The sequence below is a fragment of the Semicossyphus pulcher genome, unplaced genomic scaffold (assembly GCF_022749685.1).
Source record: "Semicossyphus pulcher isolate SPU_LCO1_2020_fin unplaced genomic scaffold, fSemPul1.0.p SCAF_19, whole genome shotgun sequence".
NCBI classification, from domain to species: domain Eukaryota; kingdom Metazoa; phylum Chordata; class Actinopteri; order Labriformes; family Labridae; genus Semicossyphus; species Semicossyphus pulcher.
This window is the reverse complement of record NW_027211692.1, coordinates 4,027,873-4,052,500: the sequence shown is the minus strand read 5'-3', so window position 1 is coordinate 4,052,500 and position 24,628 is coordinate 4,027,873. Positions and strand designations below refer to the sequence as shown.

Genomic DNA, 24,628 nt, shown 5'->3' with positions numbered 1-24,628 from the left:
TGAGTGTGTGTTTCTGCAGTGTCGCCATTTAATGACATGAGACAGGAGTATGTGTGTGTGTTTGTGTGTGTGTGTCCATGGGGAAGACCCGGCGTACCTGGGTATTACAGCTGTCTGCTCTCATCATACGCTCACTTCCTGTCGGTAACATTTCGTTACACCTGTTCACCTGCACACAAGAACTGTGTTTAGATTAGCAGGGATTAGGTTTACACAGATTATTCCTCATTTACTTGAATGTTTGCAAACAGGGCAGACTTTGTCATGACTCATAATCCAGCAGGTTGTTGGTGTGTTTGCATTTATTCTGTTGCGTTTAATGACACGTCAGCTGCAGGCTTTTATTCCTCAACTGCTCGTGCACAGTGACGTTCTCCTGAGCCGCACGTCTGTCTTCAAATCCTGCAGCTTCTTAATGAAGTTAGAATGCAGAGGATATTGAACATGATGGTTACAACAGTATTTTCATATATAATATAACATCCATCCAGCCATCATCAATACCGCTTATCCTGTTCAGGTTTGCCGGGGGCTGGAGCCTATCCAAGCTGTCATTGGGCGAGAGGCGGGGTTACACCTGGACTGATCGCCAGTCAATCACAGGGCTGACACACAGAGACAGACAACCTTTCACACTCACACAATTTTAGAGTCACCAATGAACCTAACGAGCATGTGTTTGGGCTGTGGGAGGAAGCTTGAGTACCTGGAGTGAACCCACGCATGCACAGGGAGAACATGCAAACTCCAAACAGAAAGGCCCACTACGCCTGAACCGGGATTCAGACCAGGAACCTTCTAGCTTTGAGGCGACGGCACCACCGTGCAGCCATAATTATATAAGATAAGATAAGATAAAACTTTAATGATCCCCAGAAGGGAAATTCAGGGGTGGATATAATAAATAAGGGATGGAAATACTGCCCTCCAGTATAGCTGCTTTCCCACTAGTCGAAAACCCTACAAGGCTACAATCAGCATTCAGACCCGGGTCAAATCACTCTGTGGTAGACCCGGGTAATTATCGCCTCAGCTCTGATCAGCACTGATGGGAACACAAAACCCGTGTCGACACGCTAATCTCCGCCCCCTTTCCGGCACGATGCTGCTGCCCGTCTCCTTCCGAGCAGCGCTCGAACATCGTTCCAGATTTGTCTGTTCTGAGTTTGATAAACAGACTGAATGAGTTATAGACACAATAAAGACCTAACCACCGTAACATCTTCACTGTCTCTGGCGTGTTTGTGACATCAGACGGTGACGCAGCAGAAAAGAGACCGACAGGAGGATACTTCACTGGCAATGGGAAAAGAGACAATCTGCATTTATTAGCTGGTCTTCCCGGGTCTGAAAAACCTGCGTCAGCTGAGACCACTTACACCAGAGACTCTAATATAATGTAAACAATGTATTATAACGTCTAAATAAACCGTTTTCATGTAGAAATTCTGTCAGGAAAGGTTTTGATTGTGGATTAAACAAATCATCTAATTGTACAGTAAGACATCACTGCAGTGTTTGGCAGCACTGACTCATTTAGAGGGTTTCCCCGGCAAACGCTTCAAACTGGGACTGAGCTCTTATTGTTTTTTTCTTCACTTTATTTTGCTCTCTGTTTTCTACTTTCTCCTGTTGCTGAGGGCAGCCTGGCAGCTCGGTGATGAATGTTAAAGCTGGTTTAATGAGAGATGGAAAGAGGGAGAAAGACAGGACGAGGAGGAAAGTATGGAAGGGGAAAAGGGTAGAGGAGGAAGTGAGGAAGTTATAGGAAATTACTAATGTATGTGTGAGAAGAAGAGGGAATAACGGTAGAAGTGGGGAAAAATGACATTTAACAAGGAGGACAAGAGAGAAGAGAAAGGGAGAGGGAGAAAGGCAGTCGTGGCATCTTTTCAGCTGTTTGCTCGGCATGGGTCGGGTCACTTGGGCAACACCAAACCTGCTGCCAAAGAAAGAAAGACAAGAAGAGAGAGGGAGGGGGAGACAGGGGGGAGGAGGGGGAGGATGATGGGAAGCAGGAGAGCTGAACAGAGGGTGGATGGTGCAGAAAAAAAAGGCTGTTTTTGTCACAAGACGAGCACTCTTAGTCAAGAGTTTAACAAAATAAAAGTGTGATAGGAACAGCAAAACATGCAGTATGTTGCGTTTAAGGCTTCTGCTAAAAGTAGGAATTATTAACCCCAACTTAATATTAATTATAAAGTAAATAAAAGATGTTAATGCACGTATTTGAGCAGGCAGTGTAAGTGAAGTACTGCTTCGTGCTTAGGGGAACTGTTCCCACTGCAGCCAGTGCGTGTTAGCATGTTAGCGTGTTAGCATGTTAGCATTCATCAAAGGACGCTGTTACATGCGGCAGCTTCTTCTGATTACTGCTGCAATCTGTAGTTTGTTTCCATGCATTAATAATTCATCGTTTCACAATGCTCACATCTGCTTCACAAACAGGTTTGTTTGATTTCTGCATTGTTTCTTAAAGTTGGCGTCAGAATCGCGATTCACTTCCAGAAAGCTCCGATTCTGGATGGAAGCTGTGGGTTTTTATGAAGCGTGTGGAAACGCGGCGCAGGGACTTAGTGGATTGGAGAAGTGAAGGACGAGGAGGTGGAGGCTGGACGCGGAGCAGCAGGACTCTCCAAGTGAAAAGAGTTACATCAGAGCAGAGGAATTCCTGCCTTTTCTTCCAGATCCTTTTGTTATTCTTTAGAGAGAGCTGCCTTATTCTTCTCAACGAGTGCTCCGTCACTGCCGGACCTCGGGACAGATAAAGAGGGAGCAGAGGGAGGGGAGCGGGGGAGAGGGGAGAGGGGGAGACGAGGCGGGGGAGTGAGGGAGCAGAAGCAGTGAGGGAGGGAGGCTGACAGGAAACCATGTTTTTACAGTTCCTGGTGCTGCTTTAAAAATTTATTTGAGGAATAACATGTGGAGAAGAGGAGAGCAGAAAGCAGCAGAAGAAGAGAGGAAACAGGAAGTGACGGATAACAAGACACTAAACTTAAGAATGACTGTCAGCAGGTGCTTTACACGTGTTGTTTTACACAATAAAATCACCTGTTTCCAAAAACAGATATCTCTAAATACAAGTATTAGATAACATTCGGTAAAACTAAGAGCACTTACACCATTTTTATGATATACTGGGGTCATTTTGATATTTTGCAGTTTATTTTGGTACTTTTTAAAGTTGTTTTGAAGGTAGTTACTACATATATTTTGTTGTTTTTGTACCTTTGTTGTCGTGTTAGTGGTTGTATGTGCTACTTTGTTAGAAACTTTTACGCAGTATTTTACTTTTTGGGTATTTTGTGATTTTGTTTTTGTCGTCTTTCTATGTGAACATTCTCATAATTATAAGTCCAAAAGTGTTCGTCTTGTCCTCACTGAACTTATTAAGACTTTTCTTGTCAAGAGACAAAGGCTGTGTTCAAAATCGAATACTACATATTACATACTATATTCTACATATTGCGTTTGGCTGTAGTATGTCGTATGGAGCTGTTCAGATGTATTTCGCAGTATGGTACACCAGGCGCCAGTTTCCGGTTTTGGAAAGCGGAAGTAAACAACAGCCGCCAATAACAAAAAGCTGCTTCTTTAGCTACAGCGCCCCCTTCTGCTCTTCTGCTGCCGTTGTGACGTTTCAGCGCTTTGCATTGTGGGATACAGCAGGCGAGGCAGACTGGTCTGATGCATACTGGAGATTTTTTCCAAATCAGTACGTTTTTTTTACCGTAAATGTTGCTTTTGTTTACAAACTACATACTACATTTAGGCCAGATCAGACGTGCTGCGAGTATAGTATGACATTTCGAACACAGCAAGTGACTTTAATGTGTTTTTTTTACCTCCTGCAGTCTGCCTCAGAGGAGTCACGTGATGTCGCTGTGACACATCTTATCAGCTGTTGTTTATGTAGATTTGTCCTGTCAGATGTGACACGTCGGTCACGCCCGCTGCTGTCCGACTGTTTCCTGAGAACAGCATCTCAGGTGTGGGATGCTGAACATATTCCCCCTCGTCCCAGTTGTCTGTCATTTGGGCCCGTTCGTGTGTGCCTCCTCGATGTTTCCTTCTCACATTCTCACAATTCCTTGAGGACTGAGCGGCACTTTGGAGGTCTTTGTTGTCGTTTGTGCTTCTTGATACTTTTCACCTTTAAACACTGCTGCAGCTGTAGTAGAAGTTTTATTCTGAAGCATTCGGCTCTTTATGTTTGGACTGTTTGCACCTCAGACTTTTGTTTGTGCGTCTTTTTTAAAGTCAGTAAAAGTGAGCAAAGAGCCGTAAACGCAGCGCTGCAGGCCAGCTGACCACAGCCTCTCCAGGATTTAATAACTTCTTTCCTAATTGACCATGATTTTTGTTCTGGTGTAAATGATGTGGAAGCAGAGTGTGTATTACAGCCCCGTAGGCCCTCGCTGAACTCTGCGCCAGCCCGTTCCAAAGCAACCATCACATTTTCATCCACATAAGCTGCAGAGCCCAACCAGCGCTGATTTCTGTCTCTCATTTCTGTTTACTCGCTGGTACTCTTTCCAATACATTTTGGTTTTCATTCTTTTTTTTTTTCTTTCTCAGATTTTCCCCTTCGCTGTCCTCAATCCTCCTATCCTTCCTATTTTCCCTCTTCCTTCCTTACATCATCCCTCTCTTCCTCCGCTCCCTCCTATCTTCCTCTCTCTGATGAAGACTTGGTCGGCTGCAGCGGAGAACAGCTCCAAGTTTCCTTACTGCTCCTGATTACATCAGCACATGCACTCTCTCCCTCTCTCCCTCTCTCTCTCTCTCTCTCTCTCTCTCTCTCTCTCTTTGGGAATAACAACTCATGACATCACCAACAGCTGCCCAGCTGCATGAAAGAGTGTGTGATCTGATTATGTGCAGAGCAGGATCAGTTGAGGGGAGACTGACAGGAAAAACTTTTGCAGCAGCAGTTATGCAACAAATATCTATCAATCTATCTTGCTGTCTATCCTCCCTCTCTCTCTCTCTCTTCATCCCTCCATCCTTCTGTCTTTCTTTATGGCCCCCCGCTCTGCCTTTGTCCCCACAGCTGGCCCGGCTCATTAGACCATAAAACCTTTTAATTGGATACTGTGGCCTGTGCGGTCATTTCCATTGGCTTATTGGGGTGTCAGTCAATGGATCCATCCATCTCTCCCTCTGACGGAGGTCTATTGGTGGTCGTCAGCACTTTTTACCGCATTACAGGGACCATTGAGCGAGAGGCTGCGGCTACTTCAATCTACAGAGAGCGCAGGTTTGAAAGGGGCTTTTCATCACGCGACAGGAGGTGATATTAGGAGGTGATTTGTGGATTTAAAGGTCCTGCATGAACCACTGGAGCATCCATAAATCATTAGCACATTCATGATAGGACATTAGTGTAAGTACAGTTGTGAATCAAGTGTGGAAGAGGAGATTATCAGCCTCCACAGACCTCTGTCTTAAATCTGTATCTGCGCGCGACAGAAGAGGGAATTACTCTTTTTTTACTTTAGAGCACGAAACAGGAAATAAACTACTTTTAAACTTTCGCAGAGACTGCACGAAGCAGATAACAGAAAACACGTCATCAAGCTTCTGCCTCTTTGTTCTTGAGGAAACTTAATCCTGGTTTGGACCGAACAATGGACAGATATTAGTTTGTCCTGTAGTAATATCCTCTGCAGACATAATATTGTCTGCCAAAGAATTTTAATCATGAAATGACTGCATTTGAATCGTAAAATATTCAGTTATAATGTCAGTAATAAAACAGTGATTACAGAAGGCCGGGGCGAGGACGGATAGTGTGTGCACCAAACCTCTGTTATATTTCTGCCGTTTTAACGCCTGAGGAACGTTTCTTATTTGTGATTAAACTCAACACAACAATAAACCTTTTCACGAGAGAAGCAGGTGACGGTGAAACATTCGGCTCGTCACACACTTCATGTCTTTGACTTCAGCCCGTCTCCTCCTGCCTGTTTGTCCTCTCTCGTCCTGTAAGCCATTTAACAAACTGTTTAACCCTCGGGAACAACAAGGTGTCGAGCTGCACCTCTAACAGCCGGCTAATCCAGCAGATCTGATCAAAGGTAGCCAGTTAACCTGAGCTTATCCGCAGCCTAAGGAGATCTGCTTAATGAGCTTACATTAAACCAGCCGCACGTCTCGCTGTGCCTCCAATCAGCTCACAGACTTATTTTATAACACCAGCTGGATTTTTATACTTTATCTCTCTCTGTGTCTGTTTGTATCTGCCTGCCTGGGTTTAATGTTCATCCATATAATGTTATATTATTTATATATTATAGTTTGTGAGTTCTTCTGTCTCTCTGAGTGTCTCACCTCCGCTTGTGAATGAACAACTTGTTCCACAGTAAGTTCAGTTCACCTTCTAATAACAGAAAAGTTAAACAATTTCTCCCTCTTTTGTTAGAGCTAAGACTTTGGGGATACACTGCAATAATAGTTATAGATAAAAAGTCACATAGTACGGTCTCTTACGTCCTACCCTACATTGTGAGCTTGTCTGTCTGTCTCTTCCTCTCTGTTTTTGTGACGTTACTTTATTGTGACAGGTTTCACAAAGGTCTCCCTCTCTGCGTCAGTCTGTCTGTCTCTCCGCCCGTCTCTGCTCGTCTCCCTCTTTCTCTGGTGTCACTCCATTTTGACACGACTGTCGTGACTCGGAGTCGATCTGCCTCTCCCGCTCCGACTTCCTGTCCGCTCCTCCGTCTGTCCTTCCCTCCTGCCCTTGCTTGATGTTTTTGGGATGTGGCAGAAGTCGTGTGAACCTGCGGATCTCTTTCTATCGGCTGTCTCTCGCTCTGCAGCCGAGGTTTTTTCCATCAGAGTGGTGTTGGAAGTGAAGAAGCTGCGCGTCTCAGTCTAGCAGGGGGTGAACATCATGTACCTGTGAACACAGGACCTCTGGCGGTGCTGTCACTTCTCGTCTCTTCTGCTCGTCCCCTCTCTTCGTCTCTGCTGATATTTCTCACATACTGAAAAAGTTTGAGAGACTCGGTTCAGACGGGAACTTCGGGGATCTTTGAAGGACTCTGGGGAGAGTTTGTGAATTACAAATGGGTCACTTTGCAGGAGTTTACCAGAGTTTATTTGACAACTTGTTTCATGCAGTTGTTGCTCTGGCTGCTGGTTTCAGTGAAAGCAGACTGTTTATGCCTTTAGTGGTTGTCTGCGCTGAAAAACAACATTAATAAACCAAGAAGGAATAACGTTTTTTAGGTCACCGTTCTCTCTGATTTTGTTGTGGAAAATCTGATTTTTACGTAACGTCATGGCCTGTAAGTTTATTTACACGAAATTATACTGAGTGACCCAGTTTGCAGCTGCAGCTTTTAAACCCCAAATAAAATATGTGATTCACTGGGTCAGGACACTTTATCTCCCCACTCTGGGAGCCGATTTAACTGAAATATTAGGCTGGAATGATCTTTTATCAGTTGTGTAAACCATTACTAACGACAAAAACAAAGGTTTGGTTGCCTTTATAAACTTCCATCCATCCATCATCTACAGCGCTCATCCTGTTCAGGGTCGCAGAGGGACTGACGCCTCGAGCCCACAGGATCCGTGTCTGGCGTGTGTCGTCTTCCTGTTTGGAACGATCTGCTCCACTAAGACTTGACGCGTGATTGAAGCAGCCTCCGACAGTAGATTTGGCGCATATCTATCAGAGCGGAGAGATGCTTCTGGGAGGCGCGTGCTGTGGAATCATGAGCACTGACTTGAAAGGGCGCAACCAACTCCAAAAGTCATGTCATGGTCCGGTCGCGGCGCACACGGAACGCGCCAGAGACGGATCCTGTGGAAGTTAGGCTTGTGCCCATAGCAGTGGTCATTGGTTGAGAGGCGGGGTTACACCTGGACAGGTCATTTATAAACTAAAACAATATGCAAACAAACACATGCATACAATATTTTAAAAACATGTTTTCCAAAAACGTTATCTTTTAAATAGTACAGTATAATACATAAGCATGATGTACTACATAATATGATGTGTTACATTATGACTGTATTTATCGGTTTGTTGTGATTTTAAAAACCTGCTGTAACATTTTCTATTGAACAAACTTCAGAGGCTTAAAATGGATCTTTATTTAAAAGTGGTTCATTTAGATTATTACAGGTCTATGCATGCTGTATCCTACATTTCCCATAATGCAACTTAATAGCACCTGACTTCCCCTGTTTGTAGTGCAAGCTTTCTATTGTTAATTAAAAGTCTCCAAACATTTTAATAAACTTCCAGAGCCGCAAAAAAACATTAAGACGAGTAAACAGAACTTCATGTGTAAAATTGTCGGAGTGTCCCTTTAATTTGTGCATTTTTTGGGGTTTAATTCCACCGAGTATTAAATCAACATCCTCTCGACTTGACAGGACAGTGTAATGGGCCTTCATGGCTACGGTAGCCCACAGCGGCCTTCTCTTTCCAGCCGCAGCTGGAGGGAGTGAATCACGGCTGCTCGCTGCAGGTCGGCCGCTGAGAGTAACAGAGACACGAGTCATCTTCAGAGAGGGGAGACTCTGTAACGACATCAAAGCTGCGGTCAGTCAGAGGTCACACTGATACACCACTCCTCTCACTACTGTTTACTCCTCAGGGCTGTGATGCAACAAGTACGTTAAAGCTCATAATGCAAAACTAACGCGACTTTAAGGGCAACTTTGCTTTTAACATTTGTTTGTAGCATTCAGAAGATTTCAAAGCTCCAGCAGCAGAGGGCGGGTGCTTCCTCTCCCGCTGCAGGAGCTGTTTGATCTCTGACATGTTAACACGTCGCTCTCTGGGGTCAATACATTTTACTGTCGCAAACCTTTGGGTTTATCAGCCTGCATCAGTGTGCACAGTCATACTAATCATGTGTGTGTTGCTGTGAGTCAGACATCAGAGGAGAATCAGCTCGCTTTGCTCTCTGTCTGCTGCCTCTCTGGTCATCAGGGAGAGGAGGAGGAGGAGGAGGAGGAGGAGGAGGAAGGAGTGAGTCATTGTAGTTAGACTTTAATAAAAACAACTGCCAGGATGAGCGGCCTGGACCACGATGATAATGAAGCTGATGATGATGATAAAGAGAGCTCTGGTGTTGGGTCAGTTGGTCACTGCAGGAAAAGAGCAGGCAGCCGTTCACATCCGATATGAACTTCACAGACTCTAACTTTTTGGATCCTCGTCATCCTCCGTCAGAAATGAGAGCTCCAGTGATTGAATCGTACTTTTTGTTCTCTGAGCTGCCGGTCTGTCCGGAGCGATGGTGACTGGAGCGGCTCTGCAGCTGATACAGCAAACTGAGTGAACTGAACGTTTGCCCGTGAGGCGCTGAAACGATCTCACAGAAGCATGACTGAAAAGATTTTATTGATCCTGTGACTCAGTGAAAGTGGAAACCTCAGCATTATTAGCTGTTAGCTCGCTGTTGCAGGTGTTTGAACTTAACAACCTTCTCACCTGAGACTCCCTCAAACCTGAGTCCCAGCTGGAAATGTTTTGTTCTCAGAACGTTCTGAGAACGTTATGTGCAATGTTTTTAATAGTCTGAGAACGTTCTTCAGAAAGTTGCAGTAAGAAAGTTTCCGCACATTTCAGGAACGTTTTATAAATCACGTTCTGACAGTTGAGGCCTCAATAACATCCTGAAAAGATCCTCAGCATGTTGCAGTGAGCATGTTCTACCTTTGTCTTCATGTCACATTGAGCAAATGTTTTACAAAAGGCGTTCTGACGTCTTCAAAAACATCCTGAAAATATCTTCAGAACGTTGCAGTTAAACGTTTTCTTATAAGTTTTAACGTTACAAGAACTTCTTTAAAATTGTCCTTAAAACGTTCTTGGAATATTTGATTAAAACGTTTTCTTTCAGACGTATTTAGAACTTGTAGGTGATGTTAGCCGATGTTATGGAAACGTTTCCTGCTCGCTGGGACGGTGTTATCTTTTATAGTCTTATTCCATTATTTAAAGTCTTTCTTAGACTCCACCGTAGTTCATTTCACATGTTCACAAACATGCTGATGCAACAACAAATGCAGCGCTCTCACACAGTTGTGTTTAATGCCCACTGTGTTGGTCAGCAGTTTGCTTCACCTGGAGTCTTAATTGAATTCCTCGATCAGTGAACAAGTGAATGAGCACAAATCAAAGGGCGTTTGGACTTAATGTTTTGTGAAGTTCCTGCAGAGAAAGAAGGCAAGAGTTGGTCCATGCTCATGATGAATAGTGATGTTAAATGTGCAGTACAATGTTGTTCCGCGTGTCTCGTTCTGTCTCTGCAGGAGCAACATGAAAATGTCTCCTAAACGTGTGAAGCGTAACGACTGAGCAGATATTACTTCTGCAGCTGCAGAGCGTCATGAAACAGCTTCCAACCATTAAAATGTCAAATGATGAGGTCCATTTGTGAGGGGGAACGCAAGAGCCACACACACACACACACACACACACACACACACTAACACACTAACACACACACACACATGCAGTGATGTCTTGCACCGGTGGGAGCAGCACTGAAGTTACTGCCAACACGAAACTCTCCATCATTAAGAGATGTGAGTGTGTGTGTGTGTGCGTGTGTGTGTGTGTGTGTGTGTGTGTGTGTGTGTGTGTGTGTGTGTGTGTGTGTGTTTGCTGCAGCACAAACGAGACATTGGGACATAAACAAGCTAACGTAAAACACAGCACATATTTATTCAGGAGAGATTCATTAAAGTTCCCTGTAAACATGATGCTAATCAGCAGCTCATTTGTATTCTCTCCTCTCTGTGTTTCCAGACACATTTTCTGAGCTGTTCTTATCGCTACAGGATGTGTTTGTGTCGCAGATAACAACTACGGATACATACTGAGATCAAATCTGAGTGAGCCGATAACATCCACTTATTAGGATACGCAGAGTTTAAGCTTAAAGTTTGAGTTTATCTGCAGGTTCACTGTCAGCGCTGTCATCAACGTCAGCTCCAGCAGCAGCAGCAGCAGCAGCAGTGTTGTTTTTCAGGCAGAAAGACGACATTAGAGACACCAGCCGGTGAAGAAAGAGGAACAGCTGGAAGTTAAAATAACAGATATTTCTCTCAGGAGTTGATAGAGACTCCAAAAGAAAGATAATGCCGCTCCGTCTGCAGCATTGTGCTAACACATTAGCCAACTTTAAAAGGTGGTTATACTGTATATGTCAGGGCTGTGTGGCTGTTAGCTTTTGCGGAGGTCTTCTGCCCTCTAGTGGCCAAAAAAAACCTTATTCCACTTTAAAACCAACCTGCTCATCCATCCAGCTTATCCTGTTCAGGGTCGCGGGGGGGCTGGAGCCTATCCCAGCTGTCATTGGGCGAGAGCGTTACACCTGGACTGATTGCCAGTCAGTCCCACGGCTGACGCACAGAGACAGACAACCTTTCACGCTCACGTTCACACCTACGGGCAAATTTAAGGTGGCTGCACACTGCCCAGACAAACGGCGACCAACTCTAACCAACAACCATCGGGTCAGTGTGCGCCGACAGTCTGTGTTTGTCTGATGGAGATGTTTGAGTTTGACAAACTGCAACATTCTAAGAGTGCGTTCCTTGACAACTAGCCTATACTCGCGTGTGGAACATCAATGACTTTCTTATTCTAATGTCAGTCCATTAAGCTCTCACTTTAGTTTAACAAAAACAAAAGTCCGTCCTGCGGGCTGATGTCTGCAGTGTGCAGCTGACAGCTGGTTTTAAGAACATGCTAAAGACTGCAACCAGCAACCGCCAACTTTAGAAGGCTGTGGTGGGCATTGTCTGTGCATTGTGGAGCCACCTTCAGAGTCACCAGTTAATCTACCGAGCATGTCTTTGGACTGTGGGAGGAAGCAGGGGTGACCAGAGGGGACCCACGCATGCAAGAGGAGAACATGCAGACTCCACACAGGAAGGCCTACTACGTCTGAACCAGGAACCTTCTCGCTTCAAACCTCGAGTCTTTGCTGCATGAACCTTCAGTTTTACCTCTGCAGCATCTCTGGGCAGTAAAACCACTTACACAGCTTTATATGAACATTATTTTAAGTCGGTGTTTGAGAACAGAAGCAGCTCTCTGTTGCGGCGGCGCAGCTGTACAGCAGAAGGATCTCCACTGACAGAGCGGCCTTTTCTTCTACAGTTACACTCTTCATACACACGCATACAAATATATGCTCACACACTCACAGGCTGCACATAGATATGACAAACACACACTCATGCCAAGACAATGGCCTGCTAATCCTTGCTTCTGATTGGACGAGGCCAGATTACCCAGAGGGCACCAGCTGTCGGGGAGAGGCGAAGCCCAGTTTCCTCAGTATCAGCACTCACACACACACACACACACACTTGTCATGTCACTCTACTCACTTATGCTGAACTAAAAGCAGAATGAGCCTTTACAACTGAAGCGTTAGCATGTGGCTACACCTGAGCTGTCATGCTAGGCTACGCTAGTTTGAGTGATTTGTTGGCTCACTTTGGAAGCTTTCAGCTGCTGTCATCAGAGCGTGCTTGTCGACACACTGTAAAAATAGGAATGGGGCTTAATCTCAGTGTAATGCTAACAGGCGCTCACAGGTCCAGCATGGACAGGTAGCCAAATGCTGCAAACGCCTGAAAGTGCTGTGTGTGTTTTATTTTTAGCCTCTGTTGTTCCAACTCGCCACCCTGTGTGCATTCAGCTCTTCAGCTACGGTGTGCAAGAAGTCCAGTGTTAGTTTCTCACTGTGTGAATTCAGTCATGAGAAATGACGTTTAAGGTTTATTTGTGCAGGATTTTGATTCATGTAAAACAAAACTTACATTTGATTTGTCTCTCTGAACTCTGCATGATCCAACATCAGTTTCCAGCCCCCACATGCTGCACAGCTTTCATCCCTCACACCCTAAACCCCTCTGCTCCCAGTGCGACCGCAGAGGGCCGAGCCGGGCCAAACCGAGCCGGTCCAACAGTGCGGGGAGAGCGGGGGGCGGACAGGAAGCGCTAACTGACACGCTGCTGAGCCGAGATAAGAGCAGATCCCGCTAAATACTGGAGTCAGGGGAGAGAGATGGGCGAGGGAGAGGAAGAGGGAAACAAAAGAGAGTTAGAGGAAAAGGAAGAAGGGAGTGAGGAAGAGAGGAACGGAGGAGAGAGAATAAATGTCAAAAGGATGAAAGAGATAGAGAGATTTACTTTAGCGTGTTGTTGTCATGCAGCCGGACTGAGAGGCTTTGCATTGGCCTAGTTTCTCCTCTGTCTGTCTGTCTGAGTCTCTGAGGTTAAAGAGCTGCTTTCCTGCTGCTCAGGGCCTCACTTTTTATTTTACTGATACTGAAAATTGTGTGGAGTTGTGTAGAAAGCGTGATCCCCTGATTGTTCGTCTTTCGTGGGTAAAACATCATCAAACAGACACCAAAGACTCACACTGTGCGACTTCAGGCTGCGCTGTTTATAAATGTCTCTTTTTCTACTGGATCATCTCTGCAGTTGTTCTAATGTTGCTCGCAGCACACGGTGTCTAGTAAAATAAAGTGCATGAGTAAATTCATGCAGACAAATAGTTGAACGTGGAAATACAATAACAGAGTTTTCTCTTCCACATGTTTCTCATATTTCCTGCATGTGTTCTGCTGTTGTGACTCTTTCCCTGAATGTAATCTGGGTGTAAATCCTCTGCACAGCTTTTCATTTGTTTAATAGAGTCCCAGCCAGTTTATTTGGAGCTGATATAAATCTAAAAGATACAGCTGTTAATTCTTACACAGGAGTTCAGGCCAAACTGAAGCAGAAGTTTGGAAACCGTCGCGGCATGTTTTATTTTTCATGTGAGCGGGGAATTAATGGCCTGATTGGACGGCGTCCTGGAAACAGACATAAACTGAATGTTTGATGCAGGAGATGCAGATGAAAGATGATCTGGGATGTTTCCTGAAGTCTGCATGTGAGGTCAAGAGCCATCTTTTTTGTAGCTTTAAACCCGCCAACATGTTTTTTTGCTTAGTGGGAGAGGCTACAATCTGCATTCAGACACGGGTCAAATGACTCTGCAGTAGACCCGGGTAATTATCGCCTCGGCTCTGATCGGCATTGATGGGAACACAAAACCCGACACGTTAATCTCCGCCCCCTTTCTGGCGCGATGCTTCGTCTGTAACTTCTGCGACTCTTCATCATCTCAGCTACAAATTCCACCCGTCTCCGAGCAGCGCTCGAACATCGTTCCAAATTTGTCTGCGCCGAGTTTGATAAACAGACTGAATGAGTAATAGATACAATAAAAACCTAACCACCGTAACATCGTCACTGATTACTAACCCTGTCTCCGGAACATTTGTGACGTCAGACGATGACGCAGCAGAAAATGGGAAAAGAGACAATTGGCATCTATAAGCAGGTCTTCCCACGTCTGACAAACCTGCGTCAACGCGCTAAATTTGGTGGGAAAGGGTTTTATTTACATTTTAGACTTCTCTGAATTATTCGTCTTTCATTGATCAGGAGAAATGTAGTGCTGAATTTCTCCTCCGCGCTCTCACAGCTTTCTAATCTGATGTGTATTTATAAGTTTCCGATTAGTTTTCTGTCATGAACATCACCTTTCTCTCAAAGTTTAAAAATCCGCGCCTCCTCTCCGCTCAGCCTCCTCTCTTCCTTTTCTTCATAATTCAGTGTTTGGTCCTTTTATTCTCCTCTCTCTCTCTGCTGTTACTATTTGCTGCTGCAGCTTAATTTCCCAGCGGGCATCATTACAGTTTCTCCATATCTCCTCTTTTCTCTCCCACAGTCATTACTTTGTGAAAAGTAGTGTGAGCCGGGTTCATTTTTTATTCAGCCGCACGTAAAAATGATGAAAACCGAAAAAGTGCTGAAGTCAGAAATGGGAAAGCACATCCTGCATGACATCAAACCTTTAACCTCTCCCCTGTGCGCTCCCACCCACCCGAGGAAACACTTCCACATGTGCAGAAGAGAGCCGGATTGTAAACACTCACAAGACAGCAAACCTGTTGTTTGAACACATCCTGACCTGTCTTTCTGTGTGTGTGTGTGTGTGCAGGGACGACAGAGCGGGTGTGTCTGATCCAGGGGACAGTGGAGGCGCTGAACGGCGTTCATGACTTCATCGCAGAGAAGGTGAGGGAGATGCCTCAGAGCACCCAGAAGACAGAGCCGGTCAGCATCCTGCAGCCGCAGACCACCGTCAACCCCGACCGCGTCAAACAGGTCAGTGTCACCTCTCTCTGCTACTTTCTTCTGTTCGTTATCTTGATTGTGTGTGTGTGTGTGTGTGTGTGTGTGTGTGTGTGTGTGTGTGTGTGTGTGTGCCAGCTCGCCTCGGCTACAGAGGTGCGTGAGGGAGAGGGAGAGGGAGAGGGGGAAGTGTTTGTCTTCAGAACGACAAACTGTTTCTGTGGTGGAGTTGTTATTTTCTGTTTGAGTGAAGCTGAATGAGGTGGAAAAAGGAAAAACGACAGCGACCAGAACAGGCATGTAAACAGACGAGGAGGGGGAGAGAGAGAGAGAGGGAGGGGGATAAACAAGAGGAATAAAGAAAGGGTGAGGGAGGGGAGAAAGGTGAGAGGGAAAGACGAGGAGGAGGAGAAGAAGAAGAGGAGAGGGAGGAGATGGAGAGAAGAGAAAAAACAAACTTATTCACAGGGAGAGAGAAAGAGACAGGATGCAGTGTGTGTGAGGTGTTAACATGTAAACTCCACATGTGACATGGACTGCTGGCTGACACACACACACACACACACACACACACACACACACACACCTACACACACACACACACACACACACACACACACACACGAAAAGCAATGAAAAGCGTGAGCTTCAACTTTTCATCCCACTGACTTCCTGTAGCATTCAGCCTTTTCATCTGCTCCTCTCCCTCCCTCTCTCTCCCTCTCCCTCTCTCTCTCTCTCCCTCTGTTATTATGAAGAACAGATCTGCAGGATGAGCAGATGCAAATTACTTTAATATTCATGCAGCGTAACAACCATACATGTGTTCTTAGCGTCGTCTTTGCTCAGCCATTAAACATGTAAACATGGAGGCTCACCTCACTGTGGTCAGCAGCATGTTTTTGCCATCAGGGGGCGCTTCATAAATCCACTCTGTGTTTAGTTTTTGTTTGTTTGTTTGTTTGTTTTTGGTTGTATAAATGCAGTCAGCAGCCCCAGTCTGTGTGCCACAGCATCACTTCTTCATAATGCCACTAGGGGGCGCCACATTGAAGATGCTCTAATCGTATAATGACTTAAATTTGCCGAAAAATATGAACAAATCTTGTGCAGAGTGTGAGCGCTTGTTGTCTTGTTTGTGATGTTGGTGTGCGTGTGTAAGAGATAAATCTTCAGAGGGTTCTGTTAGGGAAAGAACCGGGTCGTACCCGTTCAGCGTTAGCTTCTGTTCCGCTCTTTGTCATCTCTCAGGGTAATAACTTAAAGCTGAATCATGACTCTCTCTCTCTCTGGTGTCTGTGTGTAAAAAAGCAGCCACATGTGCAAACGTTGTGCGTGTACACTTTGACAGCACTGTTACCATAATGCAGATCAAAGACGGGCATGTTTTGTTGTGATAGGAGAAGATGTACCAGCCCCGGTGAGGGTTCGTCCTCGCTTAATGTTTTACTATCTGACATCAGTTTCACTCCGCAGAAACCAGACGTCATATTTCAGCTGTTTACAAGAACAAACGTTGGATCGATGTTTTCACAAAGTTCATGTTTGTTTAGAAACTTTGTTTAATTTTAATAATTCACGTGAAGCTGACGAGTCTGTTTAATGAGAGCGCCGACACCAGCTGTGTGACGGAGGACAATTAGAGCAGCCATTGATTATGATCGCAATCTGTTTAAGTGATGATCATCAGTCTCTCTTCATGATTGCTCCCTATTGATTAGTCAGGTCTGGCATTGTTTCCAACTATTGACTGTTCAGGCCTGCTAGACAGTGCATTCAACCAGGCCTGTGGGCACACACACACACACACACACACACACACACACACACACACATGAAGGTTGACTGAATACTATTGACATACATACATTGAAAAAGTGATTAAAGGTGACAAAATAAACGATGATATCTGCTTTTAAATATAAAACATATAAAGTTCTGTTTCTCTCTCTCTCTCCTCGTCGTCTCGGAGCTCTCGTGTTGCTCTCGTGTTGCGTTTGTTTCCCTGCTGTGATTTCTCATTCTCTGTCAGGAGCAGAAGTTAGGGGCAGGGGAGGGGAAGCTACGCCTTTCTAGTTTTGAATAATTATAGTTATCAGACTGCACACACACACACACACACACACACACACACACACACACACAGCCCTCAGAGACACAGTTTTCTTGCAGAGTACACAATTCGAATGTGCAGTTATGCAGAGAGATTGATGCATAATTAATCAATACTGGTTACACACACACTCAGTCCTCAGGGCCCACACACACACACACACACACACACACACACACACACACACACACACACACAGTTGAACTCTTTAAAGCTCGTGCAGACTCAGTTTGGAGTTTGTTTGCACATTTGTTGTCTTGTTGTTTTGCGTTTGCAAAGTCGACGTCTTGTTTTTATTTTGATGCTAAAAAGCTGCTCAAACTTTTATTTCCTGTCAGTCTGAAAAGTGAGGTGGACAGCGACACGTGACTTTAACACCTGTGGATGATTCTAACGTGTCCATGGGCTCATTCAGGCACAACGAGAAGATAAATACAATAACTGATGATGAGGCCTCAGTGTGCTTCATAATGATGCCGGCAGCAGGCGTTGCAGTTCCTCCCACAGGTGTTGGATGTGGTCGAGGTCCTGCCTGTTTTTTTCCACACCAGGCTCAGGTTGTAGTTGCTAGGCAACCAGCGGAGATTCCAGGAAGGTAACTGCAGCACATCAGTCACTTCAGTTTCTGTACGAGTGAAAAAGACAAGATAACATGTCAGTTTGAGTTTTAGAGGAGCTGGTTGGTGGATTTTGTTATCGTTGCAAAATACCAAACTCGCAGTTTTCTCCTCTTTCCACTCTGAGAGCTACGCTAGGCTAGCTGACTTAGCTCACATATTTGTTTCCCCTGCACAGGCCTGTTACTTGACTCAATATGTGAGCTGATGTTATTTCAAACTCAGTGTGTATCGTCTGCATGACGTGTGTGAGTCTGACTGACAGTTGAGTGATGTTGTTCTGGCCGCAGCGAGCAGCCGCGGGGAGACGAGCGGGCTAATAGCTGCTGATATTTAGACCCTTCTAATCGAGGGAGAATCCCCCTGTTGCTCTTCAGGCTATTTTTACCGTGTCGGAGAGGCGACTAAATGGATTTGTGCTGCGTTTGACGACACACATCAGACACACATATGTTCACACACGCACCAAAATAAGCTCCTCGACTCTGGTGGACGCTCAGAGGCCTCCGGGATTTAAAGGCTGCTCATGCAGAAACAATCGATCGAACTGAAGGAATTTAAGAATTCAGATTATATTTGAGTGAACTTTAAAATGTTTAAAATGATCCGAAGCGTCATGAGCTTGTTGTGCTTCGTAAACAGCACACGCTACATTTATAGATTAGTGATATGAATATAAAGACTGTCATTGTGACTTTATAATGTGGTTTAAAACAAGGGAAACATGAGCAGAACATCAGGTACTAAATGTTAATTATGAAACTACCTCTGGCTTAATGAATAAATGCTACAGTGCAGACACTTAGCATGTGCTAACAATATGTTTCAGATAAATTTCTCCTGCTGTTTCGCAGATTACATGAGAGCAAACAGTTTGTTTTATTTCTGTGCACAACAGGAGCCGAGTTTCTGCTCTCGATGAATCGCACATGTTTTGTTTTTTGTCTTAAAATAAATACGTAGTTTAAAAGTAAGAAGACATAAAAGAACAATAAAAGTTTATGGACCAATTTTTGTTGCCAATTAGCGACTTAAAGAAGCAGAAATCTGATATGATCCATGTGAAGTCAACACAATATAATCAGACAGCTGTAATGCAGGGACGGGTAATTGAGCAAGTAATACATTGCCCCCAACATACACAAACACACACACACACACACACACACACACACACACACAAACACACACACAAACATTTAAGGTCAGTGGGCTGTTAGTAATCGGAGAGGTGTTGCTCGACCCTCGTGGACCTCTAAAAGCATGGCAGCATTGTGGAAACAGCTCTGTAACCAAAACAACACAAACTCTGCGATATGTGATGAATGGACTCATGAAAACACACACACACACACACACCACCACACACACACACACATGTGCATGGCCCTGACAGATGAATTGTGGCCCGGCGCTGTGCAGCCGGTGATTGTCCTCTATTCTGGGTTGTGGATAAAATTCCTTCTTCTTGTTGTCAGCGGTGCGGCTGTCGCAGCATGTGGTGTTATTAGCTCACTGTTTAACCCCAGGGACGGACAGAGCGAGGGGGCAAAGGAGGGTCAGAGAGGGAGAGGAGATGTTCAGTGGTTAGTAAAAGAGAGGAAGAGGAACTACGACGAGGAGACGCTGACATGCAGATTGACAGACAGAGGGACAATCAGAGCCAGATACCGTGTCCGGCTGAGAGTGTGACTGAAAGCTGGACGCAGATCTGAACTCTCGTTAGCCGACAGCTGCAGAGTGACGGAGAGCTTCGCTGGAAGAAGCAGCTGCGGATAGAAAGAAAAGACAGACGACGACACGGCGAGCTTCAAGGCCGCATAGCGGGACGACAGCGCGGAGAGGACGCTGATTTACGAGCTGAAAACATTCTTCAGCCGCTCTAATGAGCTCTGACTTGACAGATGGAAGGAGAGAAATCACTGACGGATTTTACGACTTTTGTTATTCTGTGTTTGTTTTAGTGACGACCACCTGAGCTCACCGCTGTGACACACGATCACACCTCTGTGTTCACGCTGCAGCGCGCTCTCAGAGATGCTAAAGATTTATGGATGCTATTGAATGATGCACAGAATGTTTGTCTGGTGCTTTAAACTCTAAACATGCAAAGTTCAGTGGGGGACTCATGGTGCAGGAATGATAAACTGTGGTCCAACAGTGCTGATAACTCCCATAATGCACCCTGATTTCAGGTAGTTAGCTTGATTGCCTGATGATTGCTTTTATTTAATTTTACTGTAATATAATAACAGATAAACACGCAATAAATATGAACTAAATAAATTACTATAATCATTTATAACAATTTTTATGTCTCAAGCTTAATTTTAATTTACAACCCTCAAAATGTAAAAAACTAACGTCCACGAGATGTTGATTGTTTTCAAGTCTAACTCATCTTTAGGTCACTAAAATACAGAAACAAAATATCTGAAGTTTTTTTCAACTTAAATGAGAAAAAGTGACTTTTTTTTTAACAATAAGTCAGAACGATCCTGTTAGAGAATCAGAGTTGACGTCAGAGGCGCTGAAGTCTCGGTGCTCGGTTACACCCACAGGAGGTTTAGCAGCCCGGCTCGCAGTGGTATGACCGGTAGCTTATAGTGATTATTGTGTGCTAACTTTAGATGGATATTTATACTGACATCATCCACACACACACACCATAGGAGGACACACTGTAACACCCTGCTGCTCTTTAACTCCTCTGTCCTCATGCTGCTGAGCTTCATCAGCATCAGGTGAACACTTTAATTGTTTTATCTCTAAAAACAAAGTGACTCAGGAGAGATGATGAGGAGAGGTCAGTATTTGTTGTTGCCACTAGTGGCTGCTGTTGTGCAAGAGAACTCTTCACTGTGAAGGCCTCGTGTGTTGGATTGTTGTTCACTGGTTATTTTACACTGAGGCTAAAATTCAGATTAAAATGCTCCGTGTACCGCCTCAGCCCAAACATCAGAGAGTCAGTTTAAACCTTTCCACAAACTGATCACAAGAAAAATGAAACCATGTAAATGATCTGACCTGATTACCGGCTGCGTTTCTTCTGCACGCGCTCTGTGTCCTGACAGAAGCGTGTCACATGTTGCTGTTCGGCCTCGGCTGCAGAGGTCGCTGATCGCTCCGCTGCACTTGTGTGTCTTACATTTTAATATCCTGGCTTCAAACAGCTCAGGGACTGGGGCCAAGCAATACAATGATTACCTGTGGTTGACGTCACACACACACACTCCATATATTGTACAGGCGGTTTAAGCTATAGGGCCAGTGTGTGATGATCTGTTTCTGTATACAGTAACAAACGCAGCACATAAACATCAGCGATCCTTCCATAACAGCCGCAGCACTCTGGAGGCCTCTGCACTGTGTTTATGTGTGATGTAATGAAGCATCACCTACTTACTGCATCAATATTGTATTGGTATTGGCAGTAAAGCATGCCCTCTCGCCTGTTATTGTTGCATTATGGTGTTTCGAGGAGAGCTGCAGAGCTGCAGAGCGGCGGCGGCGGCGTCCCCTGTGAGCTCAGCTGTAAATGGCCTGCGGTTTTGTTGTGGTTTGGATCCGGGGTTATTTTTGGCCCGGGCGAGCCCGCACTGGCCTTTATTCAGACTGAAAGTGCAGCAGCTCTTTGACGTTGTTAAGCTGCGATGACAACAACGCTGCGCGGTGTAAACACACACATATACACTTACATTAACACACACACGCAGTCCAGTCTGGTGGTTTTCCTGGCGGCTCCCTGCAGCCACTTCCTGCGGGAGAAAGGGGTCATTTCCTGCAACCTTTCACCACCCGCATGAACACCTGTTTCCTACTTCCTGTTATTGCCTTCCTACACAGGAAGTCAGCCATAAATGTCAGGAAAAAGTCGAGGCAGAGTTTGGCTCGGGGGGTGTCAGATGATGAAGAGGTGGGAGTGTAAGACTCGGAGCTTCGCTGGCAGCAGAGAAATAATTCAGCTTCAGCCAGAAAATGAGTCAAGCAGGCAGGAAAGTTCTGTGATGGTGTTTCTGATCAATGAGGGAGGTTTGACAGCATTTAGTTTTTAATCTTTCCACTCGGGTTTAACTGTAAAAACCATCAAGAGACGTCGGCTGTGATTAAAAGAAACTCAATGATGATTTATGATACGCAACAAAAAGTACGTCTGCCAGAATCTGACTGATTTTAGCCACTGAGAGAAGAATGAGAGTTTAACCCACATAAAGCTGCAGTAACTGTTTCCTCTGTGAACTGCAGTCAGTGGAAACAAGCTGTGAATGCAAACAGCTGCTTAATTACACATCCAGCACCTTTAAAATCCATGTGGGGTCAAAACTGTGTCCACCTGATGACCGATAGTCCAACATGCTCTGTCTTTGAGCTCAGTAGCTGGTCTCTATCTAGAGGCCACACTCTGTTTAGCAGGTCGATGCTCGCTGTGTCTGTGGGACGTTTGCTCAGTGGGATGTTGCAGCTTCTTGACTAAAAGACGCTCCTGCTGCTGCTGATGGTGAGATTTTGAGAGCTGGCGGAGAGAGTGAGCCAAAACCGAAAACAAAGATCTGAAACTCTCCGTGAAGCCAAGAAGAGCTGCAGACACTTCATGACCACGATGATGTCTGTCCAACTGAAACATTCACCTCTGAGGGTGAGCATAAAAATGGACAACAGCCTCTTTAACGTGCCGTGACGTCATCTCGCTCTGCTCTCTTGTGATCAGAGCTTTCTTACAGTGCGCGCCTCTCTTACCTTCTTACATAACGTTTATCTGTTTTCCCTGTCAGGCCTGTGATTTGCAGCTTCTGCCTCGCTGCTGAGTCAGCTGAATCACACATTTTCTGTGTGTGTGTGTGTGTGTGTGTGTGTGTGTGTTATCTGCTCTAAACTGTGATGATCGAGCGTCTGCATTTTATTATCTCTGCTGTATTTCATATTTGACTGCACTGTTTAACACACGATGACCCGCCGAGAGACAAATGAGGATCAGATGTGACGTCCTGCCTTCTTCCCTTCTTTTTTTATTTAGTTTCTTTTCTTTAATGCGTGTTTATTTGAGGGAAACGCACAGGAAACGTGAGGAGAGAGAGCGATGTACATGCAGCAGAGATTTCAGCAGAAGAGAGTTTGTGATGCTTTTGACTCTCTGCCTTCTGGGCTGCTCGACAGAAAGATCAGTGAAGAGGAAAGAGGAGAGGAGGTAAACACATCGTAAGAAAAAGGAAAGACACGGAGGAGGTTTGTTCGTTACACAAGCAGAAATGTGTATCTGACCCTTTTAATGTCTCGACCGAATCAACAGTACCTGCAGGCCGGTGTGCTCCGCAGAATCTTTTCATGCTTTTATTTTGACACAGTGGAAGAAGCTCATGCGCTTCCTGACAGGATGGATACTGAGCTCTCCTTCAGTCGTCTCACACATCGAACAGACTGACGCTCGTGTGTTGGAGGATGTAAATAACGATCATCAGATATGACCTCCTCCTCATGTCTCCTGTATGTTGACACTCCTCACAGCCTCATGGGTGATTTATGATCAGTAAGAGAGGTGCAGATAACGTGTTCATGTTAGTTGATCATTGTTTTCACTGTGGTGAAAATGCATCAGAAAGTGCAGCCAGGAGGTTTTTCGTTTTTCAGCCTTGGCCAGAAAATCAGAAGTCAACTTTTCCCTGCTAAAAAAGACAAAGAGAACGTCTCAGAACAAAAACGATTTACTGAATTCTGTTTCGTATCCGTCAGCAGCAACTCATAATGTTGAGTGAAAAACTAAAAAAGAAGACAGAGAGGGAGAGAGAGGGATTATTGTGACGGACAGAAGGAGGAGCCACCATGACAACCAGGAATAATCCTCGTCCTGCTGCTCAAACTCTTCGTCCAAATCCGTTTACAGGAACAAGAAAACGCTCAGAAAATCACATCAGGCGAAAGTATATTTTCAACAGCTTCACTGAATTTACAAAACGTTATATTTACCTCAAATTCAGCTTCAGATGGGAAAATTCTGCGTGCATCACAAACCGTACAAAGGCTGCACTCTTCAAGCCTCCGCCGGACGTGTTCAGTTCGATCTGGAAACTTTGGAGCGTCTGTTAAAGTTTTGTTGGCATGAACTCGTCTGGCCTGCAAGACATGCATGAAGCTGTGGAGGCAGCAGAGACACATGGTGTTCAACAGAGACCAATCAATCAATCAATCAATCAATCAATCAGAGGCCGGGTCAATGAGGTGTTCATTGTCGTCGTGCATTTGAGAATATTTATTTTACAAATCAGAAAACTTTAAGAATTTTGTTTCCAAACAGCAGAAATGTTCAATAAATTTATGTGATTTTAAGTCGTGTGTGTGTGTGTGTGGGTGGGTGTGTGTGTGTGTGTGTGTGTGTGTGTGTACATCTTTAAGCACATGATGACAGGTTTAATGTTCTCAGGAGAGGAAAATCTGTTCAGGAGATCACTTAAACTGCAACATTACGGGAGGACATCCAGCCCTCGGCCTTAGCTTGTACACAGAGTATGTTGTGTGTGTGTGTGTGTGTGTGTGTGTGTGTGTGTGTGTGTGTGTGTGTTCGTCAGCTCTTGCTATGTTTCTGTGTGTCTCGTGTTTACACCTGGAGCCCAAAATCCTGGTAAAGACGTCAAAATAAGTGCTGAACTTTCAGTTTGTATACCTGTGAATACGTGTGTGTGTGTGTTTATGTGTGTGTGTGTTTGTGTGTGTGCCTGTATACAG

The 24,628-nt window shown here is 44.9% G+C and overlaps 1 protein-coding gene across 2 annotated transcripts in view; it reads left to right on the top strand.

Moving 5' to 3' along the window:
- Nucleotides 1-24,628, top strand: part of nova2 (NOVA alternative splicing regulator 2) — an 88,762-nt gene that overhangs the window by 44,356 nt on the left and 19,778 nt on the right. For both annotated transcript variants that reach the window (XM_069668361.1, XM_069668360.1), the window contains one exon: nt 15,048-15,214. In XM_069668361.1, coding sequence (XP_069524462.1) covers nt 15,048-15,214 — 167 coding nt within the window. The remainder of the gene's footprint in view (nt 1-15,047; nt 15,215-24,628) is intronic.